At 40.2% G+C, this 15,306-nt stretch overlaps 1 protein-coding gene across 4 annotated transcripts in view; it reads left to right on the top strand.

The window, feature by feature from the left end:
• LOC101163904 (nuclear body protein SP140-like protein) overlaps window positions 1-11,345 on the top strand; it is a 37,124-nt gene extending 25,779 nt beyond the window's left edge. For all 4 annotated transcript variants that reach the window (XM_020705432.2, XM_011478448.3, XM_020705433.2 and 1 more), the window contains 9 exons: window positions 1,818-1,928; window positions 7,784-7,917; window positions 8,001-8,045; window positions 8,395-8,463; window positions 8,605-8,738; window positions 10,547-10,664; window positions 10,743-10,793; window positions 10,893-11,036; window positions 11,142-11,345. In XM_020705432.2, the coding sequence (XP_020561091.1) occupies window positions 1,818-1,928; window positions 7,784-7,917; window positions 8,001-8,045; window positions 8,395-8,463; window positions 8,605-8,738; window positions 10,547-10,664; window positions 10,743-10,793; window positions 10,893-11,036; window positions 11,142-11,228 (893 nt within the window). In that variant the 3' untranslated portion in view covers window positions 11,229-11,345. The remainder of the gene's footprint in view (window positions 1-1,817; window positions 1,929-7,783; window positions 7,918-8,000; window positions 8,046-8,394; window positions 8,464-8,604; window positions 8,739-10,546; window positions 10,665-10,742; window positions 10,794-10,892; window positions 11,037-11,141) is intronic.
• The last annotated feature ends 3,961 nt before the right edge of the window (window positions 11,346-15,306 follow it).

Here is a 15,306-nt window from a genome sequence, read left to right as displayed (position 1 = left end):
ATCTTTCAACCGTAAGTGAAATGCCATTTTTTTCCATAGAACAGATGTCCTCCATAATGTCTGTCCATTGATCCAGTCTCAGTGGTTCACTTTTAAGCACATTTCTTGTGATTGTTTTTTTGCAGGCCATAATCAAGACTTTAAACAGGTACTTGTCCTCTGTTTGTATCACTCCTGTTGGTAACAGACCTAGATGTAGTATCCGTGGGTCAGCGGGTATTTCATACCCTTGTATGTCCTTCATGGTTTTGATGAGGCTTTGCCAGAAGGGATCAATTTTACTGCATGTCCAAAAGATGTGTGAATGATTGGCGTTCGCCCTTCCACAGAGCCTTCAGCATTGTTGTGGAGTCCTCAGCTGTTTGCTCTTTAAGTGAGGACTGATAAAGAACCTCGTTATATTTTTCCTCCCGACTGAATACCAGTCATTCTCTGACAAGTTAACCTGCAATTCTGATTCCCACTTCTGTTTTAAATACAACCAGTCAAAACCATAACTTTTCAACAGCCATTTATACAGTTTGGAAACCATCTTTGTAGGCAGTTTCTTATAAGCCCCTGTCACCATTTCTATCACATCACTGCCTTCCTGTGAAATCGAGCTTTTTATTCTTCATTGTAAAATTGAAGTGGTCAGTGTTTTCCAGTTCAAACTCTTCTTTGAGCTTTTTGAACATTTTGAAAATGTTCCCATCTGTTAATGTACATATTGCAGTCAATCCTCTAACTCTCCATTTCTTAAATGTATTGTCTAGATGTCTGACTTTGAATCCAGGAGTGTGAAGGCCATATAAGTAATTTGTGGTTGTTACCTATTTTGTATTTATTGACCACCTCCCACCAAGTTTTAATTGCAAACTCCACTGTTGGGTTCTGTTCTGTATTTACTACATGCATTTTCTCCCCCAATCTTGCTTGTGGAGGGCAAGAGCCATAGTCATGCTCAATTTGTTTCCATTCAGAATAGAATGTTGAGCACCAATATATTATGCTTCTTAACTGGGCTGCCAGATAGTATTCTTGGAGACTTGGTAAAGCTAATCCCCCACTTTGCTTTTTCCAACTGAAGTTATTTCATTCTTACTCTAGGTTTTTTCCTATTCCAAATAAATCTAATTAATTGTTTGTTCTATTTAACAAATTGTTCATCCGGAATATGTACCGGTAATGCTAGAAATAAATACAACAGTCTGGGCAGCACATTCATTTTTACAACCTCTATTCTTGAGCTGAGATCCATTGTTTGGGTATTCCATTTTGTTAAGTCCCTTCTTATTGTATTGCTGATTCGTCTGTAATTAATCAATGTGTTTAGTTTTGTTGTCAAGTAAACTCCTAAGTATTTTATATTTTCTAAATACCATTACAGTTTAAATTTGTGTCTAAGTGGTTCACGTGGTTTGTAGTTTATGGCTAATGTTTAAGTCTTGGAGATATTTCATTTATATCCTGATTTCCCTCCATAATCTTTTAGGATGTCCAAAAGTTTCTACGTGCAATATTGCCACCTACTGGTCAGAGGAAATCTAAGAAAATAGCTTTTGGTTAGTCATTTCTGTGCATTAAGAACATTGAAATCACTTTGCAAAGTGTAGCATAAAGGGTTAATAATTACAAAGAAGGCTAAAGAACCCTCTTCATCACAAACAAAGAGCCAGAAATGTTTATTAAAGATCTGTGGGAGTTTCCTGACAACAGTATTTCTTGTCAAAGCCCATTTCTTTAGTAGTTTAACAAGCTACATATTGTCATATTTTAAATGTGTATCAGAAGAATTTTCAACCTAATAAAAATCTGAATCATAATTTTTTCTCCAGCTGTCCCAAAGAAAGAAGACAAGATCTGGACCTCACCCACCTTTAAGAACCAACTGCCTGTGACCTGCGGAAACATGGCGGGAATACTCTTTCCAAAAAAACTAGCTCAAGGTGAAACGTCAGATCTTTTTTCTAAAGCATCAAAACTACATGAATCATGGGAATAGTTTGCTGGTGTTTTACAGTGATGAGGGAGGTGTTTGAACATTTGGATTTCTTATTTGTATGTTTGCTTCTCAATCACACTTGTACGTTTCAGATCTTAAAGAAATTGCTAACATTAGAAAAAACACAAGTAAACATGTTGTCTTTTAAATTATCTTTTTTATAAAAAATATATTTTTATTTATTTTATATAAAATATTGAACCTTATTTAGCCCTTTTAGAAAATTGATTGGTTCCTCAATGGTAAGTAGAGAAGGGGGGGTGGTTAGCGCCTGCAGACCATACCTTGCTGCTTGCGGCTTTTATTTTAACTAGTTCTTGCTAATCTTACTCCAGTCAGCGGGTTCTCTTAGCAGCCGCTTTATGTCATGTGACGCGGCAAGATGGGCGAATGTTGTTAACAGAATCCAGTAGTTTTCCTAAATAAAACTCTTCTGAATCAGCTAATATAAAAGTTGAAAGAATCAAAGTTAGCATAGGGACTTTTTTCCCTGTCTGTGGCCCAGGGGCTGCTTGGTAAACAACAAGAGCATAATATATATATTAAAAAAAAAACGCTCCTCTCACCCTCTGCGGGTGGTTTCTCCTCCAAGCTCGGGTCCTCTACCAGAGGCCTGGGAGCTTGAGGGTCCTGCGCAGTTTCTTAGCTGTTCCTAGCACTGCGCTTTTCTGGACTGAGAGGTCTGAGGTCTTTCCAGATATCTGTTGTAGCCACTCCTCCAGCTTGGGGGTTACTGCCCCGAGTGCTCCAATTATCACAGGCACCACTGTAACCTTCCCTTCCCAGGCTTGCTCCAGTTCTTCTGAGTCCCTGGTATTTCTCCAGTTTCTCATGTTCCTTCTTCCTGATGTTCCCATCGCTTGGCACTGCCACATCCACCACAACGGCTTTCCTCTGTTCTTTATCCACCACTACAATGTCTGGTTGGTTCGCCATTACCATCCTATCAGTCTGGATCTGGAAGTCCCACAGGATCTTTGCCCTCTCATTCTCTACCACCTTCGGAGGTGTTTCCCATTTTGACCTTGGGGTTTCCAGTCCATATTCTGCACACATGTTCCTGCATATTATTCCAGCCACTTGATTGTGGCGCTCCATGAATGCTTTACCTGCCAGCATCTTACATCCTGCAGTTATGTGCTGGATTGCTTGAGGCGCCTCTTTACACAGCCTATACCTTGGGTCTTGTCTGGTGTGGTAGATCTGAGCCTCTATTGCTCTGGTGCTCAGGGCTTGTTCCTGAGCTGCCAGGATGAGTGCTTCAGTGCTGTCCTGTAGGCCTGCCCTTTTTAGCCATTGATAGGACTTCTTGATATCAGCCACTTCAGTCATGGTCCAATGGTACATCCCATGCAGGGGTTTGTCCTCCCATGAGGATCTGTCCTCCAGCACTGTATCCTCTGCTCTCCATTGCTTGAGACATTCCCTGAGCACACTGTCAGTTGGGGCCTTGAGCTTGATGTATTCAACCATCTTGTATGTTTCATCCTGGATAGTGGCTTCCACGCTCACTAGTCCTCAGCCTCCTTCCTTGTGGCTAGCATACAGTCTCAGGGTGCTGGATTTGGGATGGATCCCTCCATGCATGGTGAGGAGCTTTCATGTTTTAACATCCGTGGTCTGTATCGCCTCCTTTGGCCATCTTATTATTCCTGCAGGGTATCTCATAACTGGCAATGCGTAGCTGTTTATTGCCCGGGTCTTATTTTTGCCATTGAGCTGGCTTCTCAGGACTTGCCTGTTGCAGCTTTCCTTGTTGCCTGCTCCAGGTTGCCATTTATCTGTGGAATTCCAAGGTACTTGTAACTGTCCTCAATGTCTGCTATTGTTCCTTTTGGGAGTGAGATCCCTCCTGTGTGGACTACCTTACCTCTCTTTGTCACCATTTCTCGAGCCTGAATGACATCCCAATGTCAGTACTGTAGATTCTGGTGGTGTGGATCAGGGAGTCAATGTCACGCTCGCTCTTTGCATATAGCTTGATGTCATCCATGTAGAGGAGGTGACTGATGTTGGCCCCATTTCTGAGTCGGTATCCATAGCCAGTCTTGTTGATTATTTGGCTGAGGTGGTTCAGACCTATGCAGAACAGCAGTGAGGGCAGAGCATCACCTTCGTGTATCCCACATTTGATGGACACTTGTGCAAGTGGCTTCCCCTTTGGGTTCAAGGGTGGTTTTCTACAGCTTCATTGAGTTTCCTATGAAGGCTATGGAGTCCTGTTGATGTTGTACAGCTCCAAGCATTCAGTGATCCTCGTGTGTGGCATTGAGTCATAGGCTTTCTTGTAATCAATCCAGGCTGTGCACTGTGACTAGATGTGTGTATGAAGACAGAAAGAGAGAGATAGAGAGAGAGAGAGAGAGAGAGAGAGAGTTATGACATGACTGTCGAATGTGAACGGGAATATTGAGGAGGAATGAATCTGCAGGGGGGCTTGGGCAACAAGAAGTGCCTCCGTTTTGCTGCTGTATAGCTTTAGGAAATTGCTGTACATCAATGTAATTATCTCCTCAAGGCATGCGGCGAGATGGGATGGAGCTGCAGTGAGTTTGGAGCGGTTTTATGTAGATCTGTGTGTCATCCGCATTACAATGGAAGGACAACCCATGTTTATTGATGACACATCCAAGGGGAAGCATATAAATAGTGAAGAGAATAGGGCCGAGGACTGACCCCCATGGAACACCACATGTCACAGGAAGCTGTCTGGACCTGCATCTTGCCATAGGCACCTATTTTCTGAACCACTGCAGCACATCTGCTGACAGTCCTACAGAGTTTTTTAAGGCGATGCCGAAGGACGGTGTTGTCCACAGTATCAAAAGCTGCTGTTAGGTCCAGAAGAACAAGGATAGATGGTAAACCTGAATCAGCTGCCATCAGATCATTCGTCACCCTAAGCAGAGCAGTTTCCGTGCTATGAGCTGATCAAAAACCTGACTGGAACTTTTCAAAATGTTTTTTTTGCTTTAGATGGTTTTGCAGCTGTGAAGTGACTATCTTCTCCAGTACCTTTAATAGAAAAGGGAGGTTGGAAATAGGCCTGTAATTGGCGAGCACATCTGCGTCCAGCGAGGGCTTCTTAAGAGTGGACGGATGACAGCAGTTTTTAAGGAGGGTGGGATGTAGCCAGTTTGTAGTGAGATATTTACAAGCTCGGTGATAATTAGGCTCACAGTACGCAAAACAGACTTGGCAAGAGCTGTCTGGAGGGGATCCAAAGTTCAAGTGGATGAATACGTTCCTCACAGAGTTTTTTCAATCTGGGTTTTTGAAACCACTGTGAAAGATAGTAAGGGTGGCGAGCTTTCAGACAATGAGTCTGGGACAGAGAAAAACAGGGAGACAGGGTCCAGCATGGAGGAGCGGATGTTAATAACCTTGGATCTAAAAAAGGTGTGTGTGGGAGCCTCCACATACTGCTGGAGATCAAGACAGTCTAGCGGGCTCAGAAATTTTGTTGCATAACGACTGGAGGGGTTATCAACATGAATATTTACATCACCACCAATAACAATGCTTGTTGACATGGAGCAGAATGATGTAAGTAGATCATGTATGTCAGGCAGAAATAATGAATTTGGTTTGGGGAGCCGATATGTAAGAAGCAGTATAATGGAATATGGAGGTTTGCATTTAAAGGCTATACATTCCATGGAAGAAAAGTCAGGCAGTGGTAGTGGAGAAAATTTTAGATCAGCCTGATGAATGGCGGCTAAGCCACCCCCATGTCCAGAACTGCGGGCTTTCTCCATGTAGCTGTAACCTTGGGGGCAGGCTTCATTTAGCACTGAGAGGTCCCATGTTCTGTGCCAAGTTTCAACTAGGCACATAAGGTCCAGTTTCTTATCCAAAATAGGATCATGGATGAGGAGGGTTTTATTTGAAAGGGATTGTGCATAAAAAATTCCATTTTGGCAAGAGACAGATCTGATGGGTGATGCCGCTGTAGACTCCTTAGCACAGTGTGGTCTATTCCATGTTTTCTTTTTACGCCCAGAGCTTCTCGTAGAGGGAGGGGACGGATGGCTGCTACATAGTGCAGGTGCACCAGTGTTCTGATGAAGTGAGGCCAGGGACCAAATTGAGGGTATTTTGCGGCATCATGCTGGAGATAAACAAACTTTTTCCGGGAGCTTCTATGGACATATGTATGGCTGTCCTTCGTGTGTCGAAGTTGACTGTTTGACAAGTTTGAGGATTAAAAATGACAGGCTCTCATGTGGGCTGCTAGTCCAGCACGGGATCTGCAGAAGCGATCACATGTCAAGCATTTGAAATCGGTTGAAGTTGCTACGGAGTGACGCCGGTAATGTGCCTGTTGGTATTCACGTTGGCGTTGGTCCTCAATGGTTATAATGGCTTCCTTTAAAGTTGCACGCCATTTGGATTTTTGTATGGCTTCTTCTTCCCAGTTGTAGTGTGGGATGCCTGCTCTCTTCATGTGTCGCTTTAGCACATCTTTATAGCGTAGTTTCTGTCCACCGCGGCTCCTTTTTCCTTGAGAAAGTTCTGAGTATAATACTGCTTTGGGTAATCTATTGTTGGGCATCCGACACACGTGCCCTGCCCATCGAAGTTGTGCAGATGTTATTAGGGCATCAACGCTAACTGTGTTGGCACGTCTCAAAACCTCAACATCTGGGATACGATCTTGCCACTTGATGTTGAGAATGAAGCGAAGGTGGCGAAGCTGAAGTCGTGTTAGAGCCTTGATATGTCTGCGGTAGAGTGTGGTGCACTCAATGGAGTATAGCAAACAGGGGATGACTGCGGCTGCATATACCTTCACTTTGGTACTAGTACTGATGTCATGGCAACTCCACAGTCTCTTTTGTAGTGCACCATAGGCCTTAGTGGCAGAAAGTATTCTCCGTTCCACTTCCAGATCAGCTGAGTTTGAGTTAGTTAAGGTACTGCCCAGGTAAGAAAAACTCTCTGTTGACTTCAGTGGTTCATCATGGATCATAATCCATGATATATCGACATATCGAGGTTGTCGCAGAAGTCCAAGCTGTCTCACATTGGAAATGGCAGGTGTAGGTAACCGCCAGTTTAGAGACAATAGCTGGGAAACAGAATAGAAGCGCCCATTGTATTAATTTTACGTCAATTTGGATCTGACTCCGGGTCCACATGACCCAGCGTCTGTGTTGGGATCCGGACCGCGGCCTGTTTCCTGCTGATGAACGTCTTCATTTTCTTTGTCACAGCTGGTATCTGGCTCCAAACTGTACAACCGAAGAGCTCCAATATTTTATTACCACATATGTTGGGGGTGTGACGGGCTGTTAGCTAGCAGGAGAGCGTGTAAACGGAGAGCTCAGCAACAAGGAAGGAAGGGGGGGGGGGTTCTTCATACTAACAGTTCTACCCACAACTCGGAGGCAAATTTCTAATGAACTACTGTTGCTCTACAGAAACTATGTCCTAGAAAATGGCAACATCATGATTAAAAGGCCACTGGGAACACTTTTAAAATACATCAAAAAGAAGATTGATTGGAGTGGGACCTACAAAGCTTTTCTGAGGATAAATGTACATTAATGTCTTCACATTGCTGTAAAGATTTGTTGCAATTGATGTTAACAATTGATTAACAAGTAGGTTGATTTAAGGACTATTCCTTTTTCAGAAAAGGTGATGTAAACCACAATAATAAATATACCTGTTTTTAAAACCTAAATTTCCTGTTTCTTGAAATCTGCTTTGAGTATTTAAAAGATTTTGTCAAGCCGAGTTCTATCGTACATCTGTAATTTTCCCTGCAATTTACGTTTTATTCAAATGTTTCAGGTGAAAAATGCATCCAAGTAATGGATCAATGGTTTACTCCCCTTGAGTTTCAAGAGTTTGCAGGAAAGGAGAAGTCCAAGAACTGGAAATTAAGCATTAAGTATGAGGACATCACCCTTGGAAAGCTGATTCAGGTACATCTTTTCTACACTCCCCCCCCAACATTTACTTGAAAGTTGCTTTTCATTCAAACTTGATTTCTTGCAATTCTTTACAGGAGGGGCACTTGAAATCTGGCACATTCAAGAAAAGAAGTAAAAGGGTAAATAAAACAGAATAGAAGAAAGATGAATTACCACAACGATAAAAAACGTATTTAGTTCTCAGCCAATCATTATCTTTCTGTCTAGCAGTTTAAGAAGTAGCTCTTTATTTTAAAAGCAATTTTTATGTCAAGATACAAATCAGAAACTGCTTTAAATGTCCAAAGTGCAATAAAACATAAATTAACAATATTATTGACAATACTATGGATTCTTTTTTAACATTCTGCCTCTCACAGTTGAAGTTTATCTTTAATGATTATTACGGATCACTGCCATCTTTTCAAGTGGATTAACTTAAGGAATTAGTTTTTTGCTTCACTGTAGTAGTTTTTTTTTACTTTGCAGGCAAAAGTTTTGTCTCCCCACTCGTTGCTGTGCAAATGCAGCAAATGCAAGGTGGAGCTTAAAAACAAAGTGAGTGGCTCACAATGAGTGTTTTTTTCATTGTGTTCTGTTTTACATTCCAGAGAAGTAGCTTGTATATAGAAATAAATGTATTCATATTGTTGACCTGTCATGTGGTTATTTATTTATTTCTTTTTTAAATCTTGGCAGGATACCGGTAATCAGAAAAATTATGACGAGTGTTACATCTGTAAAGATGTGGGAGATCTGGTCAAGTGTGATGACTGTCCCAAATATTTCCACCAGAATTGTCACCTTCCTCATATAGAAGAAGCAATGATGAGGTGAGCTTGGCTGAAACAGAACCTGATCAAAGATTTATTTTAATATACAAACAATAGAAATCTCAATACAGACAAGACCACCTTAACGCCCCATTTATATTTAGAAATCTGGAGGAATTTAACGAATTTAACAATTATGTAAATCATGTTCACCACCAAATTGATTTTCAAATTAATACATTTAAAGTGTATATTTGTGTAGTATTTTATGCAAAAGTCTATTTTTCCTAGAGTATATAGTTTGTGAATTATAAACAAATGTGTAAAACTAGCATCACAGAGAGACCTTCACTTTCTTTAAAAGTTTTCCAGTTCTCTGCAACTGTTCCCCTAATTGTATTTATAATTCTATTCTTTCCCATAAGTTTGAAATGATAACCTTTGAATTGAGAAAGGTTTAATCTAGGACACGACCATCGCACAATGAGATGGGATTAGGATCACAGATTTTCAGTTGTCCTCCTGCTGATGAATCTTTACTGTGTAAATGAAAATGTTGTTCTTGATTTTTAAATCCAAACACAAGATAGGTTTAAGTCCTGCAATCAAAGGTTTCCAGTTGGTCCTGCAGAACTTTTGAGGGACATTAGACTTTTAGATCTGGTTGATAATAGTGTTTCACAAGGTGAAAAATAAAGTGTCTAGTTTATACAAAAAGTGTCTGTACAGTCCATCTAAGGGCTTTCGTCTTTATTGAATTGTTTGTTTTATGAACATCCATTTGGCATCATTCTAGAATGATAAATCTTTGTCCAGAAAACTCTCCAAAAAACCCGTTTTTTCATGTTGACATGACATATAGGAACCTTTAGGTTTCTGCCTGAGAGCCACAGCTTTGAGCTTTTATAGTCACACTACTTTAAGGAGGCCTAGCACAAGTGGTCCATGATCAAGTTGACTTCTCTGACAGTCGGGAGTTAGGGTTATCTCATTCAGCAATTTTCTGTTTTCTGAAAAAAAAAACTGTCTCTTCAAAGCGGCAGGAATTCATTTAAAATTGTTCTTTGGTTGTGGGTGGGACCATTGACAAGCCCACCCCCTCTTCCAAACACCCATCTGTTTACGCGGCCTCCCTCTAGCTTATGGCCCCACACTCCCCCAACCAACACATTACCGGCTCAGCAAAAATAAGCGACGCGTTGCAATTTCTGGAAGGCACACTCGGCAGTGTTTTACAGGTAACTCATAGGGCGGTTCAGTTAATTAACTCACCTGCTCAGCGTCCTATTTAAGCCAGGTGCGCAGTTGTTTATTCTCTTTCTTACCTTCAGCGCTCATTCGTCGCCCCTCCCTCCTCCCCGGCTTCCACCTGTGGGCTCCGTCAAGGGGGTTTTTGTTGCCTGAAAGTTTTATGGAAAATTATACTATGGAATTGAACGGAGCCTTATGCCAAAACGAAAGATGTGAATGCCAACTTAAAGAATGTGAATATTAAGTATTCGGAAATAAATATTTCTTACTGCAAGAGTAGTCTGACAGAAATGACAAGCAATATTTGAGCTGTCCAGCTGTACAGTTTTGAGCCAGATGTCAGCTCAGACGAGGAAAACAAAGACGTGCATGGATCTATTTGTCTGCAAGTGGATGCCTCAGAATAGAGTGGAGCAGGGAGCCTATGGCCCACCAGAGTATTTTTAACGTCATAAATACAATCTTTTTCCAACAACGTTTTTTGTCTGTTCCTGATTCAAAACTTCAATAAAGAAATACTCAGAAATGCAATTTTAGAGTACATTTTTTATATTTGTTGAGGAAAATGTCACAAAAACATGTTAAAAACACAATTTGATGTCTTTGTGTGTGGGCAGTGACAACACACCGTGGATGTGCACCTTCTGCATTTTCGAAATCATACAAAACAGCCGCTACAATCACAAGCAGAAGAGAGAAGTTGTCTTGTCCCGTCAGGTGTCTCAACACATGGTGGTTAGTACCAGGTTGTTTTTTTTGTGCTGGTTTTCTTTATGGATCTCTGCTCTCATTTATCTCTCATCTTGTTCCCAGGAATGCCAGTATCTGCTCTTGTTCCTCAGAAACACAGACCCAGAGCTTAACGTATGTGTTACATTTTGTAGCTTTGCTGAAAAATTGTAGTTAACTGTTATTAAAAATCAGAAGCATAAATCTAACATGCATTTGACTGTATGTTTGCAGTTGGAAAACTACAGATGTTTTGTTGAGACTCTAACGTGGGTCGACAAAATTGCTGACAAACTTCAGGAGAATCAATACAAGACTGTCGGCCAGTTTGAATCAGACGTCCAGCTCATCTTGGCCAACTGTGTTTTTTACAACCGGGTATGTGGACATAAATATGAGAGTTTTTTTAAGATATGCATTTAGAAAAGAGCGCTTTAAAAACTGTACTAACTGGTAAAATAACAGGCTTCTCTTCTGTTACAGGATAATGCAGAATTCCTGGAAATTGGCAAGAGATTGAAAGAGACATTTGACAAAGAATTCAAGAAAGCCTTTAACATTGTTGACTAGATTGTTGTGTGCTCTGCATTTTTAACCCTTGTGCTATCTGAGATGACCCCACCCCTTACATTGACGTGTTCTTCCTACCATGACAAAGGTGGATAAAGGTGGAGAGATTTTGAGTAATCCATGGACACCAGTGAAGATCACAAATCATTGAAGAAAAAAGGTTCAGCGCACTGTCTAGTGGGTCTAGGTGACCCAACTCCCAATGTTAAAGTGCCTAGGATAGCACAAGGGTTACGGTCGCCATTACTGATTGGTCAGGACCAAAATCCACAATTATGGTCATACTAAGAATGCCCCAAAAAAGTGGCGTTTTTATTTGATTTGCTTTCTCACTTAAGCAGATTAAACAACCTCTCACAGTTAGAACATCTGCTTGCTTGGAGGCACTATTGACTTGAAAGTTGACCATGTTCTCTGACTATTGACAATAAGTTTATCTTGTGCCCTTAAAATCCTTTATTTTTCTCAAAATTAATCCGATGCATTTTATGGATGAACTCCAGTAGAGTTTACTGACCTCAAGCCAAATTTTAGTGGTACAATTTTACCTCGCTATGTTGTGTTTTACCTTTGCAGACTTACTGTTAAGCAGATTCTTTTCTGTGCATTTTTGCATGCTTTTTTTCTTTTTTTAACAGTGCATTGTGTTCTGTGTCCTTATTGGCTGTTGACCTTGTCAATTAATCTCCTCCATGCCCTGATTCCTGTACAGAATAGGTTCAGATTCCACATTTGCACAAATCCTCGATCGTCAGCAGATTTTTGTTTTCATTCTATGATATTGGACTAAGTTTTCTATGTAGATTTGAATTTTGAGGTTTTAAACAAGAGAGCAAAGTGTAAAAAAGGCATGTGTGTGTCTGAGAAAGGTGTATAAAGTTTGTGATTTTACTGCCTTAAAACATCTGTAATCGTACTTGGTGGATTTCTCCTGTGGTGGGTTTTTAATTAAACATAAACCTTGTTATAAATGAGGGAACTCTGTACTCTATTAGTAAAATTTAGTAAAACTTTGGTTACCTACAAAGCTGCACCGCTTGATGGCTAGTCTGAGCATTATGGGTATCGTAGTCAATTGACTAGACAGTTTTGTTTTACTTAATGTCCCTCTTGAAGTGTGGCCTGCTTTATTATCCAAAATATGGCATGCTCTAAACTACTTTTTTAATTTTTATTTTGAATGATGCTTGTATTTTATTCATTTTTATTGTTTTAATTTTCTTTTTGGCCATCAATTCCTATTTTTTTATGCAAACTGATCGGTAACAGGTTCACTCTGAAGGGAAATTCAAATAGATATTTACACACATGCCAAAAGAAGCGGACATCTAGGAAACCAAACAAAAAAACAAAAGTTTTAGTACTTTTACTTTGGGATAAAAACATTGAAGAATTGACTTAAAATGTAGGACCCCAAAGCAAAATTCCTTCCTCCACAACCCCCACTACTGGCTTGTAGACTAATGCTATCAAAATACATAAAAACATTGCATTACAAATACTTTGTTTGAACTGGTAGGACAATTGAAAAAATGAACTTTTAATTATTAAACTTGATAAATATCAAGTGTAAACTAACAATCAAAACATCAGTTGATCTATAATGAGATTACAATCCAGCACTTGCTGCTTTACACATCTCAGATTTTGTGGTGACTGGAACAGTGCTGGCTTGAACCAAGACCTGTTGGAAAATCTGTGTTATAACTTCAACTGATTATCTAGGACAATGAATTAAAAATAAATTGTTAAAGGACTTGTTGATTTACTGTCTGTAAAAATGCCATATTTTCCTTTTACTTGTTTCTTTGCTGCTTCTAAACAAATAGCAGATGTAACTGTGTGACACCCTGGTGGTTTGTTATGCTGTCCCAAAACTGTATCTGTGCGATATTGCCTTTGCCTGTCATTTTTGTCTCTGTTGTTGGTAACATGGCAACTGTATAAACTTTTTTACAAAGCAATCTGCAGTGAGGTATGCTTTATACCTACAGTACAGTGCCTTGCAAAAGTATTCACGCCCTTGGATGTTTGTCCCTTTTGTTGCTTTCATAAATCACTCATGGTCAATAGAATTTGTCTTCCTTCACAAAAATGTACTATAAAATACCTTCAATGTCAATGTGAAAACAGATTTCTACAAAGTAATGTCAATCAAACAATATTAAATGAAATATGTTTGCATAATTATTAACCCTCTTTTAAATTTAATGATCTAATTCAATAGAAGTCCATCCAATTAGTGCCAATAGGACCGGTTAGTAAAATGAAGATCACCTGAGTGGTGTGGGTGTGTCCCAAGTAACTGTTATAAAACAGCAGTCAATGAAGGGTTCAGATACTGTTGGAGTGTTATTCCTAGTTACCATTTCACCATGAAGACAGAGGAGCACTAAGCAATTGAGAGAAAGGGTTGTTGAAAGGTACAAGTCAGCGAATGGATCCAAAAAAACCTTCCAAGGCATTAAACATCCCCCAGAGTTCAGTGAAATCAATCATCAAGAAATGGAAGGAATATGGAACATGTGTGAATCTGCCTAGATCAGGCCGCCCTCAAAAACTGAGTGACAGTGGAAGTAGACTTGTGAGAGAAGCCACCAAGACCCCTTTGGCTACTTTAAAGGAGTTTTAAGCTTCAGCTGCTGAGACTGTGCATGTAGCAACTGTTGTGCGGGTTATTCACCTGTCAAAACTTTATGGGAGCGTGGCAATGAGAAAGCCACTGTTGAAGAAAATACATATTAGAGCTCGACTAGAGTTTGCCAAAAGGCATGTGGAAGACTCCATGATCGTGTGGAAGAAGATTCTTTGGTCTAATTAGACCAAATTTGAGCTTTTAGGCCATCAGACAAGACGATGTTTGGCGGAAACCAACCACTATACATCATCAAAAATACACCATCCCAACTGTGAAGCATGGTGGTGGCAGCATCATGCTGTGGGGATGTTTCTCAGCAGCAGGCCCCAGAAGGCTGGTAAAGATAAAGGGCAGAATGAATTCTGCAAAATACACTGAAATCTTGGAGGACAATCTTTTTCGGTCTGTATTACGTCCACAAACATACAGGTCTAGTGCTGGAGGGAACTTAAAATAAAACACACTGAATGAATTTTAAGGTTTTTATTGAATAAAAGGAGGATGAGAGGTAAGGACCAAGGTTAGGCCAAAGGGATGAAATAAATAGGACAAAACACAGCCTAGCGATCATGTTCTAAAACAAAGAAGATAACAAAAGTCTCACTGACTTAATTACAAAAAGGGAATGAAAACATACAAGAGGTGGCACCAATCAACTTAACTATCTGCATATCGAAAGAGAAGCTACATGGGTACCCTGTCTTACCTGTCCACAAACCTCCCACACTCTCCAGCATAAAGAGATATAAGCCTTTACATGAGTTGTGATCAAGAAAGAGCTCGCTTTCCAAATGATCGACAAGAGCTTATATGCAGGTCTGGTGGCTGACTCTGGGGCCTGATTGCACAGCTCGTCCGGCTTTCAAGGTGTCTTTACTCAGCGCAGGAAGCACATAAAGAGAAGGAAAGACAGTGAATGATCCCTGCATGAAACAGTCTGCAAGAGAACTACGACTTAGGAGATTTATTTTCCAGCAAGACAATGATCCAAAGCATACGACAAAAGCTACACAGGAATGGTTTACAAAAGACCAGGTAAATGTTCTGGAGTGGCTGAGTCAAAGCCCAGATCTAAATCCCATAGAGAATTTGTGACCGGGCTTGAAAAGGGCTGTTCATGCCCGGTATCCATGCCACCTGACAGAACTTAAGCAGTTTTGCAAAGACGACAGGAGATAATTCAGTGTTTAAATGTAGACTGATTGACATTGAATGTTTTTTATAGTAAATTTTTGGATGAGGAAAGAAAAATTTTATTGACCATGACTGATTTATGACAGCAAAAAAAAGGACAAGCATCCAAGGGGATGAATACTTTTGCAAGGCACTTCAATTCTGCTCCTTTCCAATCATGAAAATCTTCAATATTCTAAAACAAACATGTAAACATATTGGATAATCAATAATTTTCATGAAAGGAACACATTTTTGAAATGAATG

Source organism: Oryzias latipes, chromosome 8, assembly GCF_002234675.1.
Source record: "Oryzias latipes chromosome 8, ASM223467v1".
Taxonomy (NCBI): domain Eukaryota; kingdom Metazoa; phylum Chordata; class Actinopteri; order Beloniformes; family Adrianichthyidae; genus Oryzias; species Oryzias latipes.
Note: the sequence above shows the minus strand (reverse complement) of the source record. Positions and strands in the feature narration are given on the sequence as shown.